The sequence below is a fragment of the Balaenoptera acutorostrata genome, chromosome 4 (assembly GCF_949987535.1).
Source record: "Balaenoptera acutorostrata chromosome 4, mBalAcu1.1, whole genome shotgun sequence".
NCBI classification, from domain to species: Eukaryota; Metazoa; Chordata; class Mammalia; order Artiodactyla; family Balaenopteridae; genus Balaenoptera; species Balaenoptera acutorostrata.
Window position 1 is genome coordinate 72,672,602 of NC_080067.1, and position 17,821 is coordinate 72,690,422.

General features: G+C 36.4%; 1 protein-coding gene across 6 annotated transcripts in view; it reads left to right on the forward strand.

The window, feature by feature from the left end:
• The window catches only part of TP63 (tumor protein p63), a 222,300-nt gene that overhangs the window by 82,916 nt on the left and 121,563 nt on the right, over positions 1–17,821 (forward strand). For all 6 annotated transcript variants that reach the window (XM_028162102.2, XM_007195218.3, XM_007195219.2 and 3 more), the window contains 2 exons: positions 249–377; positions 1,141–1,273. In XM_028162102.2, the coding sequence (XP_028017903.1) occupies positions 249–377; positions 1,141–1,273 (262 nt within the window). The remainder of the gene's footprint in view (positions 1–248; positions 378–1,140; positions 1,274–17,821) is intronic.

The following is a 17,821-nucleotide window of genomic DNA, read 5'->3' on the forward strand; positions in this document are numbered from 1 at the left end:
GTGTAACAACATTATTATTTAAGAATGAAGAGCTTTGATAGAAGACTTGATTACCTGATTTTATGGCAAAATGGGATCCTTGCCACTGCCTAAAGAAACACCACTTGTGTAACTTGTAAAATTTGCTGTGTATCCCTGCATGATTTTGAAGATTCACTTGATTTTTTTGATTGACTATGCTTTAATTTTAATATCCAGTATTATAAGTACAGAAACTATAATCCTAGTTTCATTTTTGTCCTTTTAAGGTTCGTAGAAACCCCAGCCCATTTCTCTTGGAAAGAAAGTTATTACCGATCTACTATGTCCCAGAGCACACAGACAAGCGAATTCCTCAGTCCAGAGGTTTTCCAGCACATCTGGGATTTTCTGGAACAGTAAGTATCAGATAAGCAAAAAACTGTTGAACTATTATAAACAGGTAATTGTGGATGGTCAAAGTATTGCTTACTAGGTCATGTTTCTAGAATCAATAAAAATCAGTTAATGTTGTTGGGAAAAAATTATTCTCTGCAATAGTATCTCTGTGTTCAAAATTCAGTGGAGATTTATTCAGTTTCCAGCACCAAAAGATCATTATTGTTCTAAGGTGGTAAAATTTTCAAGGATCAGAAGCCTCTCCTACCTAACCCAAAATAACTTCCCCAATGACTCTCTGATACTCAAATTTGTTCCTTTGGCTTAAAGACTCTCATTTACTGTTACGTTGCAAATACCCTCTGAGAAAGTAAAACACTAAATTTTGTTGGTCTGTATGCCTTGCTAGGAAAAGATCTCCTTCTTAAGATCAGGTTTGGATATGTGAGTAAATTAAGGGAAAGATGAAACAATATCAGAGCATTGGGGATCCAGAAGTTTAGGGTATATCCCTGATACTTTCCTTCTATTCTGTGTTCCACCTAGCAGTTCTTTGATGAAGGCAAGGATCATGACTCCCATTTTACAAATAGGGCTTAGATTTGGAATGCCAGAGATTTCACATCTGGTAATTGGTTGAGCCAGGATTCAATCCTAGGCTTTTTGACTCCAATCAACAAGCCTTGCCAAGTTTAAAGCAAATAGAGCTCATTGTTACCGACTGAATGAGTGTGTTTTAGTCCCTTTCCACACTTAACACACTTTTGTTTTCCTTTACGGTAGGCCCATCTGTTCAGTTCAGCCCATTGACTTGAACTTTGTGGATGAACCATCAGAAAATGGTGCAACAAACAAGATCGAGATTAGCATGGACTGTATTCGCATGCAAGACTCAGAACTCAGTGACCCCATGTGGGTGAGTGGCATGGGCTTCCCCTTTAAATCTGTGGGCCATGCTATCCACACCTCTGTTATACCCGTCTCTTTCATGGCACATGAAAAGGCAGGTGGCTGTGAATGGACAAGGCCATTGGAAAGCTAGTCAATGTGGTGAGCAGAAAAATAATTAGGATGTGTGGGATCTGGGTCTGCCTCAACTTTTCATGATGCATACGTTTCCACTGGTATGGGGAAGGGGGTTGGAGATAATTCCTTGCATTCTTTATCTAAATTGCTCCTCATGTCTATCCCAACTTAGAGCAGATGGTGCCAGCCCAGTGTTTTACAGCTGGTGGAGACAGTCAGAACCAAAGCCAAGATCTGAATTGTATACAAAGTACTTTCCACTATGGCAAACTGCCTCTCTCATAGAATTATCCTTCTTTAATGACGGAGGATGAGGTAAATTCTACGCAAACACACAGATTCAAGTAATGGAGTAAGAGGAAAGAAGCTAACTAATATATAAAATAGGCTCTTTTTTTGGCTTTACCACTGAGTCCCTCATGACCTTAGACCTCAGTTTTTCCTCTATAAAGTGGCAAAATCTTACATGCACACACCTCCCAGGCAGCTAAGGAGTGTACGGGTTAAGGATAGTTGAACATTTTTCTGAGGCGTTTAGATGAAATTTCTTGTATTTGTGCAGTCCATCATGCTAACTGGTGGGTTTTCTTTTCTTTTTTTTTAATCATTCATTCACCACACAAGCCCTATTGCGTTTTCTATAAAAAACAAATAAAAATTTGTAGAAAAATGGAAACGAAAGGAGCTAGAAAGAGGGTGGGGTGTCATGGAGTGTCTGCTGATGTGATTACAGAGAGCACTTTATAAAGTGCCATGACTTTCTTTTTTGGGGGGAGGGGTGGTTACCAAATTACTTTATTTGAAAGATGGTACAGATGAAAGATGTTTTGGTATGCCTTGCCTCTCTGGTTGGATGTAAGATTTTCCTGGAATTCTCACTATATACCCTTTAATATAGATTGTACTTTTTAATACTGGGAGACGGGGAAGTGGGGGAAGAGGACAGGAAACAACCAAAAATAGAAAATTGTAACTTTTCAAATACACTGATATTTTGTCACCAAATTGATAAGTGAAAAATACATTTCTTCATTGACCCCTTCCCTCTTAATATGGATACTAGTCTCAATTATCCTTGAGCTAGTAGAAGGAAACTGACAGATAAATCCAAGGGACAGATAATTCAAGGCCTTGGGATGTGTGATAATTAAATATAAATATTTATAAATATGTAAATTCTGATTTGACAGTGACTTAGAAATTAGGATGTCCCCAATTCATTTAATAATATCACCTCTTAAGCTAACAGGTTTGCCTAGGCTGGTGCTACCTATCTTTTTATAGTCTCTCCAGGCAGGGATTTTCTGTTTCTCATAAAAGCAAACCAAGTTATTTAGTTTAAAATGCAGAATCAAGCTTTTTTATTTACAGTTCCTATTATTATCTTTTCACATACTGAAACATGTGGTTTCTTAATGTTCCATGTTGTTTCTTCTTTGTTTTATTAGACATTTTCTCCTTGAGAACATCTCATTTTTTTCTCCTGTCTAGCCAATCCCTATCCATCCCTCAACACCATGCTTGCCTTACCTTCTCTAGAAAAAGATTCCATATCATTGTTCTCTACCAGTCTAAATTAGAGACTATTCATCTGAAGAAACCTAGGTATATTTTTAATCATATTACTTATGACACAATATTATAGTTGTTTCTTTCTCTGTCTCTAAAGGGGACAGGAACCATATTTTGTCATGCCCAGTATTTGTTACCATGTTTGGTCCATAGTAGGACCTCAGGAATTTTTTAAAATTAATTAATTAATTTATTTATTTATTTTGGCTGCACTGGGTCTTCGTTGCAGCTTGCGGGCTCTTCGTTGTGGCTCACAGGTTTTTCTAGTTGTGGCGCACGGGCTCTAGAACAAGCGGGCTCAGTAGTTGCGGCGCGCGGGCTTAGCTGTGGTATGTGGGATCTTAGCTCCCTGACCAGGGATTGAACCCGGAACCCCTGGATTGGGAGCACAGAGTCTTAACCACTGGACCACCAGGGAAGTCCAGGAATTTGAAGTCATAAGAAATGAGACTTGGGAGTTATCTAAAAAGTCAAAATGTTCTCTTTAAAACAGCCCTATTCAAAAGAATTTTTTTTTCAACAGTGGAAATGTCCTATATTCCTATTGTTCAACACAGTAGCCACTAGCCACATGGCTCCTTTGGACACCTGAAATGTGGCTAGTGCAAATGAGGGACTTAACTGTAACTTTAGTTAATTTAAATTTAAATTGTTTCATGTGGCTTGTTGGTAGTGTATTGGGTAGCACAGCTCTAGAATATCACCAATCAGGGGACCATTCTCTGCTTCAACATTCACAGCAGCAAAACTTCGTGTCCTGTCCTCCTTGTGTATTCCTTCCCTTTTGATTATAGTGGGTCAGTAGAAAAAGTGTTATGCTTTTTCTTTATCTCCATTGTTTCCCCAGTTCTGCTTGAGAGTACCCTGATTTGCCATTTGAGTTCTAAAACTTCAGTCATTTAAAGTTCATTTTGGTGCTTTTACAAAATAGCTAAAGGAATCTTTGGAGAAAACCTAGTGGAGTATCTGAGAAAGTGTCAGCTAAGTTAAACAATGATCTTAGAAGAGGGTAAGAATGAAGGAGAGAAAGCCAAGAACGTTCACAGATATAATTGCTCTTGTGATAAGTATCTTGTTTAGCTAAGAATGCACTGCCTTGTGTTTTTTTAGGTTATTATTTAAGAAATATTTAAGATGATTATTCATAGGTGTTCAAAATTTTTTCCTGAGCATCAGCTATGAATATATACACTTGATGTTGATTCTTTTGGAATTGATTTTTACTTATGCTCATAAGAGCAGTGGCCTGATTGAAACTGAGCGTATTCAATTTGAAATTGATCTAAATTTTCCTCTTGGATGTCTGAATTACAAATTTTCGAAGCTACGGCTTTCTTAGGCTTCAATATCGGATGATGATTAACACATCTGATATTTTATTTAATCTTTCCCGGAACTTTGTGAGGTAACAATTATTATCCTTGTTTTGTAAATTAATAAATAAAAAAAGGGGGTTAAAAAACTCTTCTAGGCTGACATATGTAGTCAGCAGCAGTGTCAGTATTTTGCCCACCTTACTGGGCACAATCTTTTCTCTTCTCAATCTTTCTCTAAGGTATTGTATTTGAGAGGAACTTGACCTCTATTTCTTCTTGAGTACCTCTTTTTCTATGAAATTGAGGTTCATCTGTGTGGGTAAACCTCCACTCCTCCGTCATGAGATAGTCATACCTTAGAGAGTCACCACACCTTTCCCTCCTCTGGAGAGGCACAGGACACCACTGCTAACTAGGAATGATGGAAAAGAGTTCTACCATCTCTTACTAGCAACTTGGAACTTGAAATTGTATGTCAGATTGAGGGTAACAAGAAATCAGGAAATAAGAGCAGGATAGAAATGTTTGCAAGGAGCAAGGGATTGAAGTGATTCAGGAAAAGCTGGAAAACGAAATGAAATGGGGTTTTGCCAGTAGGGGAAACAAAATACGTCACTTGGGAATAACTGCATTGAAAGGAGTGTACAAGTGGAGTGAGACTGAACTTAAAAAATAAACTTGCCTGTCTGTGGCTGGTCTGGAGTTTCATCTCCATAGAACTGAGACATTGCTGTTAAAGTATAATTCTATATGAATCCTGGGTTTTCCCTTGTCTTAGGACCATTCCAACATCCTCATAGATGTCCCTGTGAGGAGGCCACATGGGTGAGACTAGATAACAATGATAGTCCTCAGCAAAAGGAATGGCAAAATAGTGGACTAGCTCAGGGTGTAATAACTGGTGTTCTGGTTTGGAAAATAAGAACTAGGAACCTCTGAGATTCCTAGTCCTTCTAAACTGAGATCTGCTGCAACTGGTATGAGGTTCTTTTCTTCCATTACTTGGTAGCATATTTTCACTTTTCTGTGTATAGGTTAATAGCTAAATAGTTCCAAATCTCTGCACATAAATTACCTTCCTCTTGCATATAATAAAAAAAATTTGGGATCCCTGCCAAGCATTCTTTCACTATGCAAGAAATATGAATCTGTGGACATGAAATGACTTGTCAGATTACTAAGGACAAAAATCTTAAAATTGAGAATGTCATCCCATTTTTATTGATTTTTGAAACAACCTTCACCTTAAGAACTAGTCATGAAGTGGAGTCCTAATGTTTTGCTCTGATTATGAACAAAGGGAACATGAATTGCAAAGAATGTGTGTGCCTTCATCATTAGGATGATTTTAGTGTCACTGAAGAATAAACTACATTGGATTAACAAATGAAGGTGAACAAGATTTCTCAAAAAATGTTATAATTTAGGCTATGTTTCCAAGATCCTTACTGTTTCTTGATCCTGTTGTCTAATGTATTACTTTATATCTCAGCTTTGCCTTATTTATAAGCTGTCTAAGCATGCCTGTCATGTCCTTAAGAGGCGGATGATGGTATTAACACTTAAATGTTTTCCTGGAATGGTGGATGGAAACTATATAACACTTACTTTTGTATTTCTTTATTCTTTGTACTTTGAAGGAAGCCCTATTTAGTTGAATTGGGTTTTTCCCTAGGGATTTTAGTGGTAATTATCTAAAACCATCCATTTTTGTAAATTATTATTGTAGCATCCAGTTATAAATGAAGGGTCTTCAGCTGTACATACCAAAAAACAGTGTTTTTGTATTTGGAAAGACTCAGGTCACAGCATCTAGCATAATACCCTGTATCTTCTATGACCCGAGATTATATAAGATTTCAAGTGGACTGTATAGACGAGATCTAGCCACAGGCAATTCTTTATAATTTACTTTCCTGTATGCTATGTTCTTTGTGATACAGATGAACAAATCATGGTCTCTAGCCTTGAGAAGACCATAATATAGCAGAAAGTCAAGTGTGTATAAAATTACTTTTGAAAAGTACTCAAATGTATGTATTTTTTTAAGGCACATAAAAAATAAATGGTTTATTGTGCCTGAGTAAAACTGGCAATATGTTACAGAGAAGGTGCTTTTCATTTAGGCTTTGAAATATGAGTCAAATTGATCAAAAAGAGGAAAGCAAAGAGTAGTTCAAGTTTAGGTATCCATTATGAAAGTAATTTATTTAAAAAACTATAATGTGAAGTTCACAAGTTTTAAAAGATAAGACTGAAAATTTTGGGTAAGGGGAAATTTATATAGAAAAGAAAGACAGAATATAAATTTAAAAAATTATAACACATGACAAAGGTTTAATTGCCCAAATAAACTAAACACTTAAAAACTGGGAATTCCCTGGCAATCCAGTGGTTAGGACTCCATGTTTCCACTGCAGGGGGCGTGAGTTCAATCCTTTGTCAGGGACCTAAGATCCTGCAAGCTGCTCAGCCCAGCCAAAAAAAATAAAATAAAATAATAAGAGAAAGATGACTCTCCCCCTTTGGCAAAGAGTATAAGTAATTCACAGATGTTTAACATATATAAAATGTTCAACTTCTCTAATAATAAAAAAATTGTGAATTGAAACAGTAAAATTATTTATCATCTATTTGATCAGCAAAGATTTAAATTATTGATAATATCCAGTACTGGTGAGAGTGTTGGGAAACAGTCAATCTTTTTACTTCTGGTAGGAGTATAAATTGGTATATGTGGCGGGCAGTTTGCCCATTCTCATTTATTTAATGTTAAATGTACTTACCCTTTGGTCTATAAGTGCCCTTCTTAGAAATTTTTTCCACAAAACAAAAATATGTAAATAAGTATACATACGAACACACACACACAAACAAATACAGAAATGAAGGCTTCATTGCAGCATTGTTTATAATATCCAAAATGATATGACCAGATAGAATTCTATAGACTTAAAAGTTTTGGGGGACTTCTCTGGTGGTCCAATGGTTAAGACTCCACACTTCCACTGCTGGGGTCTTGGGCTCGATCCCTCAGAGAACTAATATCCCACATGCTGTGCAGCATGGCCAAAAAAAAGTTTCTGGCCTGTGATAGAGAGGAAACTACAGTTTAAAGCAAATGAAGGTTAAGCCCACCATTGAGAGATGGTATTAGTAATTATGATGTGTGGTCTTTTTCATCTTGTCAACCCTATTGTTCATGAACCTCAGTGTGATTTCTGTATTTGTGCTTTATGTGAGGCATCCTTTATATTCTGATAAAGATTATGTAGAATTGATCTTATTTCTTGTTAAATGTTTGGTAGACTTGGCTAGTGAAACCATCTGGGCCTGAATATTTCTTTCTGGGGAGTTCTTTAATTATAAATTTAGTGTCTTTAATAGTTACAGGATTATTGAGATGATCTATTCAATCTTGGGTAAGTTTTTATAAATTGTGGGTTTTGGGGAACTGGTTAAATTTATAAAAGTTTTTGAATTTATGTATGTCGAATTGTTTGGTGTAGTCCCTTGTTACCCTTTTAATGTCTGTGGGATCTGTAATATCCTCCTGTTTCATTTCTAATATTGGTAACTTGTGTCCTCTGTTTCTCTGTCGGTCTTGCTAGAGATTTATCAGTTGCATCGATCTTTCAAAGAACCAGTTCAGCTTTTTTTTTTTTTTTAATTAATTAATTTATTTATGGCTGTGTTGGGTCTTCGTTTCTGTGCGAGGGCTTTCTCTAGTTGCGGCAAGTGGGGGCCACTCTTCATTGCGGTGCGTGGGCCTCTCACTATCGCGGCCTCTCTTGTTGCGGAGCACAGGCTCCAGACGCGCAGGCTCAGTAGTTGTGGCTCACGGGCCCAGTTGCTCCGCGGCATGTGGGATCTTCCCAGACCAGGGCTCAAACCGATGTCCCCTGCATTGGCAGGCAGATTCTCAACCACTGCGCCACCAGGGAAGCCCCAGTTCAGCTTTTGAATTTTACAGTTATTTTGTATTGTCTTTCTGTTTTTATCTTCATTATTTCTGGTCTTATTTTATTTCTTTTCTTCTGCTTCTTTGGGTTTATTTTGCTCTTCTTTTTTAAGAAGAGTGTTTATATTCCTGAGTTGAGATCTTTCTTCTCTTCTTATGTTAGTATTTACATTTATAAAATTTCCATTAAACACTGCTATAGCTGCATCCCATAAATTTTGATATGTTGCATTTTCACTTTTGTTCACTTTAAAATATTTTCTAATTTCCCTTAAGATTTTTTCTTTGACCTATGTGTATTTACAAGCATGTTGCTTAGTATCCAAATGCTTAGATATTTTGTTATCTCTCCATTACTGACTTCTACTTTAATTTCATTATGATTAGAAAACATAATTTCAAATTTTTTCAATTTGTTATGCTTTGTTTCATGAGTCAAAATATCATTTATTTTGGTGAATGTTCCATGGGCACTTGAGAAGACTGTGTATTCTGTTTTCTCTGGGTGCAATGTTCTATAAATGTCGATTATATCCAGTTGGTTTATGATGTTATGCAGTTCTTCTATATTCTTGCTTATTTTCTGTCTACTAATTCTATTGATTGCTAGCACTCAATTACTTCTCTCTATTGAGAGAAGAGTGTTGAAGTCTTCAACTCTACTTATGGATTTGTCTCTCCTTTCAAATCTGTCAGTTATTGCTTCATGTTTTTGAAAGTTTTGTTTTTAGGTGCATCACATTTAAGTTTGTTACATCTTCTTTCTATCATTGTATAATATTTGTCTTTATTCTTGGTAGTGTGCTTTGCTCTGAAGTCTACTTTGTATTTATTTATATTAATATAGCCATTTTAACTTTCTTTTGATTAATGTTTGCATGGTAAATTTTTTTCTCTATCCTTTTACTTTTAACCTGTATTTATCATTATATTTGAACTGAGTTTCTTCTAAAGAGTAAATAGTTGTATCATTTTTTATCCATTCTGACAATCTCTTTCAATTGGTTTATTTACATCATTTACATTTAATGTAATTATTGATATGGATTTTTTGACCTAACACTTATTTTTTAACTTATTTTGTCCTTTGTTCTTCTGTTTCCCTTTTTTTGCTGCCATTTAGATTATTTGACCTATTTTTAGTATTTGATTTTAATTGTTCTGTTTTGGTTCTGGCTATATCTCTTTGATTAGTTTTTAGTGATTGCTCTAGAGACTGAAATATTCATAATTTTTCACAGTCTATTGAGAATTAATATTTTACCACTTCAAACGGAATGCAGAAAACTTACCACAATATTGATATTATAACCCTTCCCATGATGTTGTAGTTGTCACATATATTACATCTATGTACATTGAATGTCACCTCAGACAGTGGTAAAATTTTTACTCTCAACTGTCAAAAGCATTTTAAGGAACTCAAGAGAATAGTCTGTTTTATTGAACATGATATTTATCATTGATATTGTTCTTCCTTTGTAACAAAGTTACAGTTCTGACTGGATACTATCAGAAAAAAATAGGGAATTCCACGTACCCTTTTGTTCATCAGAATGAATTTTTTTCAAAGAAAAAGAGATGCTTGTATTTTCTAAGCAGGATCATAAACCACGTCAAAGCTTTAATTTGCTGAATTTTTATTGATCAAAAGGTTATAAACATTCCCTCCATGCCTCCCTCATTCTTTCCTCTCTCCCTATCTCTACACACACATGCACATGCACACACACACATGCATGCACACACACATGCACACACACGCACATACACACATGCACACACATGCACACGCACGTGCACACACACACACATTGACTCACATATAACTCAATTTGAACATCTATAGATATTTTCTAGCATTATAGAATTATGTGTATATATGTATATATATGGCACATACTCTGTGAAAAAAGTGTTTTTAAGTAAGCCACTCCAGTCAAGTTACAAGGGACTGACTGGGTAATGGCATTGCTACCTGAGTCACACAAACATTCTAAATCTTCCTTCCTGCATGTCTTCCCTTGGCTCAAAAAGTGGAAAGGCTATGTCATACAAATAGCAATAATTTTCTATGTGTCTTGGTCTCTTAGGCACCAGAAACGCACGATGTTACCCAACTCTAAGTCTGACACTAATATGAAGAACTCACATCAAGCTCTCCATTTTCCTTCTATTCACGTCCTACTTTGATCTCCTTTAGGCTTCCAGAGCCACCCTCACCACCACTACTGTCCTCCTTTTGTTACTTCTATACATTCCCTTGCTCCTTTCCAAGTCTCTTGCTTCTTCCCATCTCCACCTCCCCCTTTTCTGGTCTTCCAGAAAACCACTAGAGTTTAGTGCAGGCAGATTTGATCAACAACTTTTTTTTTCACTTTGATGACTGACTACCTGCTATTTAATATAGGGCTTTACAATTTATTACTTACTTTAGAATTACAGCATGAGATTTATAGTCAGACATACTAGAGTTGGAATTCTGTCTTTACCAATTTTAGCTCTGTGAACTTGATAATCTCTATGAGTCTCTCCTTCCTCTTTTGTATGGATGGACATAATATCTATCATCAACCTCGAGGACTGTGATTTTTTTTTTCATTACCTGATTTGTTTTCATTCAAAGTTCCTGGCATATAAATATACAGTCAATTAAAAATTATTATCTTTGTTATTACTTGTCTATGCTGATTTTCATAACAACTCTTGTGAAATAGGTGAATACGCATTACATTTTATAATAAAATACAAATTGCTCTGATTATTAAAGCAATGCACACTCATTAAAAAGAATTTTAGATGTAAGTATCAAAAGTGTATAGAATTCCTACCTAATGATGATAATTATGAAAATTTTAGTTTTTTTCCAGTTGTTTTCTTAGAAGAAATAGATTTTATAAGACATATTTGGATCATGTCATATATAAATTTTGTAACCTGCTTCTTTTTCTTTGCATTCTATGGTGAACATTTTTCTCTTATTCACTAATCTTCAAAACAACATTAATCACTGTATTATATATCACTACATAGGTATGTAATGATTTATTTATCTGTTTTTCTACTCGTAGATTTTTTTTTTTTGGTGTATAATTGCTCTACAGTGTTGTGTTAGCCTCTGCTGCACAACAAAGGGAACCAGCCACATACATTCCCTGCCTCTTGGACACCCCGCCCAATCCCACCCATCTAGGTCATCACAGAGTACTGAGCTGAGCTCCCTGTGCTGTACAGCAGGTTCCCACTAGCTATCTATTTTATACATAATAGTGTATTTATATCAAACCTAAAGAAGAATATGTACATACAAAACCCTTATTGTGTTAGCTGCTTAGAAGTATAATTATTAAGTAAAATGTATGAACACCAGTGTTATGGATACATATTATCAAATTTCTTTTCATGAGTTTTTATTTTATTCCAATTTACACTCACATGAACTGTGCAAAAGTGTCTATAAAGTGGAAATCAATTTTGGTTATACAATCTCTTCTCTAAATAATGCAAATATGTCTAAGTGACTAAAGGAGTTTCCAGTCATTTGCAAATGAAGATGAAATAATCCCTCTGGATACATTTTTAAGTGCAAAAGGGATAGTAGTTTTTGCCTGAAGATGAGTAAGACATCTTAGAGAATAGAGCGTCTATGTGTAGGGTGTGTAGACCTAATTAGGATACAAAACATGTGAGGAAAGAGATGGTAAAAGAGGGATATACAAAGTATATTTCCAAGCTTTACCTTAGGATTAGCGCAGAACACGGGACTGGGCATATTTTCTCCTTTGCCATCCAGCACTTCTTAACCCTTGCTTTTAGTATCCCTAGCATTCTTACCCCTTGGCTAGTACCATTAAAACAATCATCAACCATAATTTGTGCCATATAAGCTTTTATGTATTAGTTCTATGGACACAAATGAAACAAACAAGAACATATATTCTGTATAGCAAAAGCACTCTAATTTTTGGAAGATGGGTTTGCAGTTACTTATGTTGCTTATGAGGTGGCTCAAAATCCACTCCATTTAGATTAAGTTCAGGTGTCCCCAGAAGAGACTGTTTTTCTGTTCTCTTCTTTGTACAGTGTAACCAATCGGAAGGCACCACTTTGTTCAAGAGTGCCAAGCCAGGGACTTTACCTTAAACCCAAGTATGCATTTCAAACCTTGAACAAACAGTCTGCTTAATAAAATAAGGGAAAGGGTTTTCTTTTTCTCTCTTCTCTAGAAATTCACAAACATCACTTGACAGGTGACAACTCCTCCCTTACAAAAGGGGCTGTTTGCTTTTTGCTTTGGTGTTTGGGTAAACTGCAGCACGCACTGGCAGAGAATTTATTGCCTAGGGGAAGGTGTTTGCAGTCGCTGTGTTTAATCTGAAAAGAAACCCTTTTCCTGCTATCCCCTCCCTTGGTTTTGGAGGAGGGAGAGTTGGAAATGATAGCCAGGGGGGAAATAGTTCCCCTAACACCTGTCTTTGGTGTAACCTCAGCAATGTTACTTAAGACACTGTGTTCAGTGTGTATGCATTCAGAATGACAAAGTTGAAGAGGGCAGATAAACAAAAAGAGATTTCAGCAGAAACACTGGAGCTGATTCTGACCTTGCATCCTCTTAAAAACCAATCAGGTTGAAATCCTAGCATGCTGGCTTAAAGAGAATCTGATTTGTTTGAAATAATACTCATACTATTATTCACCTGTCCTTCCTTTGGTCACCAGTTTATTTAATATAGTTTTAATCTATAAAGCCTGAAACAATCTAGAATATTAAACTTAGAAACTATAGACATGATCTACTCCTAGTCCAGCCTTCCTTTAATAGATGGGAAAACTAAGATCCAAGTTGATTACTGCTGGCTCCTCCAACATTTCCAGTAAAGTTTGTGGGAGAGAGTCAGGGCTGACTCAGTTTTCTGGTTTTTCTAAACCTGCCTCTACATCTACTATTAGAGATACGTGAAGAGCTCAGACTCTGGAGGTAGATGGCTGCCTGCATTTGAATCCAGTTCTGTCATTCACTATTTGGATGATCTTGGTATGTTTCTGATTCTGGTATGTTTCTGAGCCTCGATTTCCCCACCTGCAAAATGAAGATGATGCTGTTGGTGACAGACCATAGAAAAGCTGTTTAGAGAATTGAGAGAAGACATGTACAGCAGTCAGCACAATACATTGCATGTGGTCAGTTTTCAGTGGTGATGGTTGTTGCTGTTACTGTTTAGAACGTGATAATCTGGAAACCAGAAATTATTCATCTTAAGTAGAGCAATTCCTGATGCAGGAAAAAAAATGAAATTTGCTTAGATTTGTATTTTTGTATTTCCATAAAAAGAAAGTAATATTTGAAGATATGCTAGCATGCTGTAAGAATCTGTCTAGCCCATCCTTTCCCATTTGAAACTAGATAGAGTTGAGTTTTCTTCAAGTTAAAGTAAAATTTTGAAGCATATTTCTTTTAAAAGCTGCAGGTCTCATAGAATACAAAGAAAACATTTTCACTTTAATTATTAAATATTATTATTTTTTCAGTTATTTGGCTGTCATTCAGTAATCTTAAAATAGTAAAATATTACCTTTTCCCATCTACTAGTTAAGAGCACACACTTTGGGTATACCTGGGTTTAAATCTTAGTGGGATAATGAAGTCGGAGCTGCAGGGATTCCTAGACATGTTAATTCAGTGGTTCTCAGTGTGGTCTCAGGCCAGCAGCATCAACATTACTTAAGAACTTGTTAAGAAATGCAAATTCTTGGGTTCCACTCCAGATGTGCTAAATCAGAAACTAGGAGAGAGAGGGCAACAATCTTTCAATAAGCCCTCCAGTTGATTCTGCTATTTGAGAAACACTGGTGCAATCCATTGTTTTAACATACGTATTTTAATAGGTGGGGAAACTTAGGCTCTGAGTGGAGAGTGACTTGCCCAAGGGGACACAGCCATAATGACAGAGAAAAAACTTCTAGGTCAGTCTTTACTTTAAAATAGATATTTCTAGCTGTGATTCATCTTAAAACATGTAGAAAGCTCTGCTGGGTTACATCATTTCAAAAATAAAAAGGCAGACTGTAACACTTTAGAAGAAGTAATTAAACATATTTATTAACTGGTTGGCTACATGTCTTTATCAGTAAGATGTTGTTAAACAAGATCGCACACCTAGTTTGTTTTCTAATTGTGAAGATCGTTCATAAGAATATTTTCCCTGGCAAAATGACAAAAATTTCAGGTTTGTATTCTTGTCAATTCAACAAGAAATTACTGATTATTTACTAAGTTCAGGATATTCTGCTATGGGCACAAGTTTAATAAAAGAGCTGAAAAAAAAAAGAGCTGAGTATATCACTACCTATAATATAGAGTTGGTGGGAGAGACAGATATGAAATTAATGAACTAGATTATAAATGATCTAAATGATCATACCTACTGAGGGATAAATAGAAAAGACATTGAACACCAGACCAGAGTTTAGTCATCAGCAACGATTGCTGCGCTGTATAAGTTCAGTGGCAATATTCACATCACGCTCTTTATGAAGGGTAGCTCTCAGGCATTAAGCAGCTCAGTGGTTCTGCCATCTAGTTAACATTTGATGCTTGCTATACTTGAGAAAATCTGGGGAATTAACAAATAAACAAAGAGCACATTCTTATCCCCCAAACTTCCCAGTTTATTATGAGACAGGAGACACATACAAACAAATCTTACCAAGATAGAAAATAAGTACCAGAGGAGAGTACAGATAAACTTCAGCAGGAATTCTGATGATCATTTCTATTTGAAAGCTCAGGAAATATATTGGCCATGTGAAAGAGCAGGGAAAGAAATTATTCTAGGCAAAGAAAACCATTCAAGTTAGTTAGGTTAAAGGCTTAAGCGTGTGAAACATTCAATGGAAGAAAACAGGAAATTGTGATGCTTAGAGAGAATACTTGTCTCATTTGGAGTAATGCAAATTATTATTTTTTAAAATTTCCTGGACCCACAGAACATATATATCCACTCTCAGTTTGAGACCCCTTGACTTAAGTGTAGACATGAATTTGGTAAATTGTAGCATGGGAGGAAGGTCAGTTTGGTTTGGCTAAAACCCAACAAGTAAGAGGAGTATGGGAATAGACAAAGAGTAGAGTTGGGTTCACTTCAAGGAAAACAGTAGTACATTCTAACCTGGTGACCTCGCTGAGCTGATTATAAGGTACAGAATGTGGGTGATGAGAGGATGGGTGGTTGGAGGCGTCGAGGCGCCCGCACGCTCATGTGACGTCAGACTCTGCCATGCCGTGTGATGATTGTCAAGAGAGGTGAGTGTGTTGGGACTATGATTAAGTCTCTCTGGATCACTGTTCTTTTCACATAAGGACTTGTTCACTGTCTAGTTTTTCCTCCCCAACATTTACTCAGAATATATCAAGGGCCAGTTCTTGGAGTAGGAATAGTGAGTCCCTTCACTTTACAGCCTAATGAGAGATAAAGGTGCATATCCCACTAATTAGAAAACAAGAACCATGTTGACAAAATGTTGGACTAGGGATATAAAGCAAGGCTGATAAAACCTTACCTGAATTAATTATTTCTAATTAGAAAGATTATCGGACTCTTCCTCTGGTAAAAGGTAAAATGTAAAAAGTGTGTGTGTGTGTGTGAGAGAGAGAGAGAGACTCTTATTTTATGCAGTATGACCCTCTCACTTCCTTTGTGGATATAGGTTAGCTGAGTGGGGTGCCTATCAGAAGTATATTGTCTGCAGTGATATGAGCTTACTTTTGGTCCCTTTTGTCTATCCAAGTTATCCTTTGTGTTTAGGAAAGACATATAATTCACCTATAGATTAAAAAAACAGTTACTTCATTGTGTTTACTTATCCTCCCAAGAAGCTGAGAGCTCTTATGGATATTATTCAAGCCATTTCCCACCACACCCTCTTAAAGAGGTAGAAAAAGAGCAAGTATTTTTACCATCTCAATTTTGTACCTCCATAGCACAGGGTGTGAATCAGAAACTAATTTAGAAATAAAACCCATATGATTTGTCTTGGAATTGGGTATCGTTTGTTCTGATGGATATTACTACCTGCTTTCTTTCAAATGAGAGCTAGATGGTTCTATAAAATATGGCTTTTAAAAATAGCCCTCTCTTCAGTGGTTGGGTAGAGTATCAAGATGATTCTTCTATAACCTCAACTTTAGTGGAGCCTTACGGATTTAGTGATGTTAACTTCTCTGGATGAAGGGAATCAGCACAAACCATCTCTGCTATTGAATTAAATAGATGTGGCCCAGAGATATTTTATTTGACTTTCAGTAAGGGTCTGTTAGAAAAAGAGACAACTCAGCTGCAGGAAATTGATCAGATAGAAGGAAAACTAAGGAGGATGTAGAAGAAGAAAAATAAAATCTATTTTGTTAATAACTGATACTGGGAAACAAATGTATTCCAAAATGTTGTCTCTTTTTCTTGAGGTTTAAGAATTAACACATCACATGTAAAATTAAGCTCTCTGGAGGACCTTTGGCATAGGAAAGAAATTTAGGGTTTTAAATATGGGGCTTTAAAAATTTACTCTTCTTTGTATGTTGAAAGGCACTCAGACGTATAGCAGTCATGAGTTTTAGTGACAAAACACTGGCCTGAGAGTCGAGAGCCTTGGCTGCTGCCTGGCACTGCCGTCCCTAACTGGCTTTCTGTTGATGGACAAATAACTTCCCCTTCTTGGGTCTTAGTTTCCTTATGCGTAAAAATCTGGAACCAGCCTAGCTGCTTACTCAACCCTTTCATCCTCTGTAATAGATAAATCACCAATCCCTCGCTTCTGAATTCGGCTTTGCTAGGACTCCTCTTGTGTCTTAATGTGGGTACATAGCACAGACAAGCACATTTTCCAGAACCATTCCTGAAAGGACCTGTAAACCAGTGTGTTCTGTCTGAAATGTGGAACAAAACCTGTTCTACACAGTAGCTCTGTGGCATGGAATCTAAAGACTTTGTTACGATCTTTCTTTTCTTTTGGTTCTCTAAGGGCAAGGAGGTTGGGGGGATTTGGTAAAACACAGAATACAAAAGCAACACTTTTATATCTGAGAAAATGAATACTTCCTAGTCATTGTTTTTTGTGGAGGCGAGGTGGGCGGTGAGGGATTGCACTCATAAGATTAGTCATAAATGTGAATACTGTCTGGAGCTGGTGAAAGGAGAAGTAACTCACTCCTTCTGTTATTCTCTCACTCCCTCTAATGTGCTACCTCTATCTTCCCCACAAGTCCCGGAGGCAGTGTTCCTTCCAAACAACTACCTGCCTAACCAGTTCATTGGAATGTCTTTCTGCAGACTGTCTGCTCATTCAGATTTCTTCTGAAAATGAACCTCTCTAAAAGCATAAATCACATTTAAAAAAAAAGTGGTAAATGTTGCACACAAAATCTCTCCTTTGGTTTTAAAAAATGCACAAATCCATCTACCTACCCCTCCTTGAAATAGCAAAAGCAAAAGCATTTAGGACGATAGTCACCTTACTCTTTTTAAAGAGAAGACTTTTTTCTTGGTTGCATTTGTTCTTTGGGGTGACAGGAATTAAGCTCTTTTGATGCAGT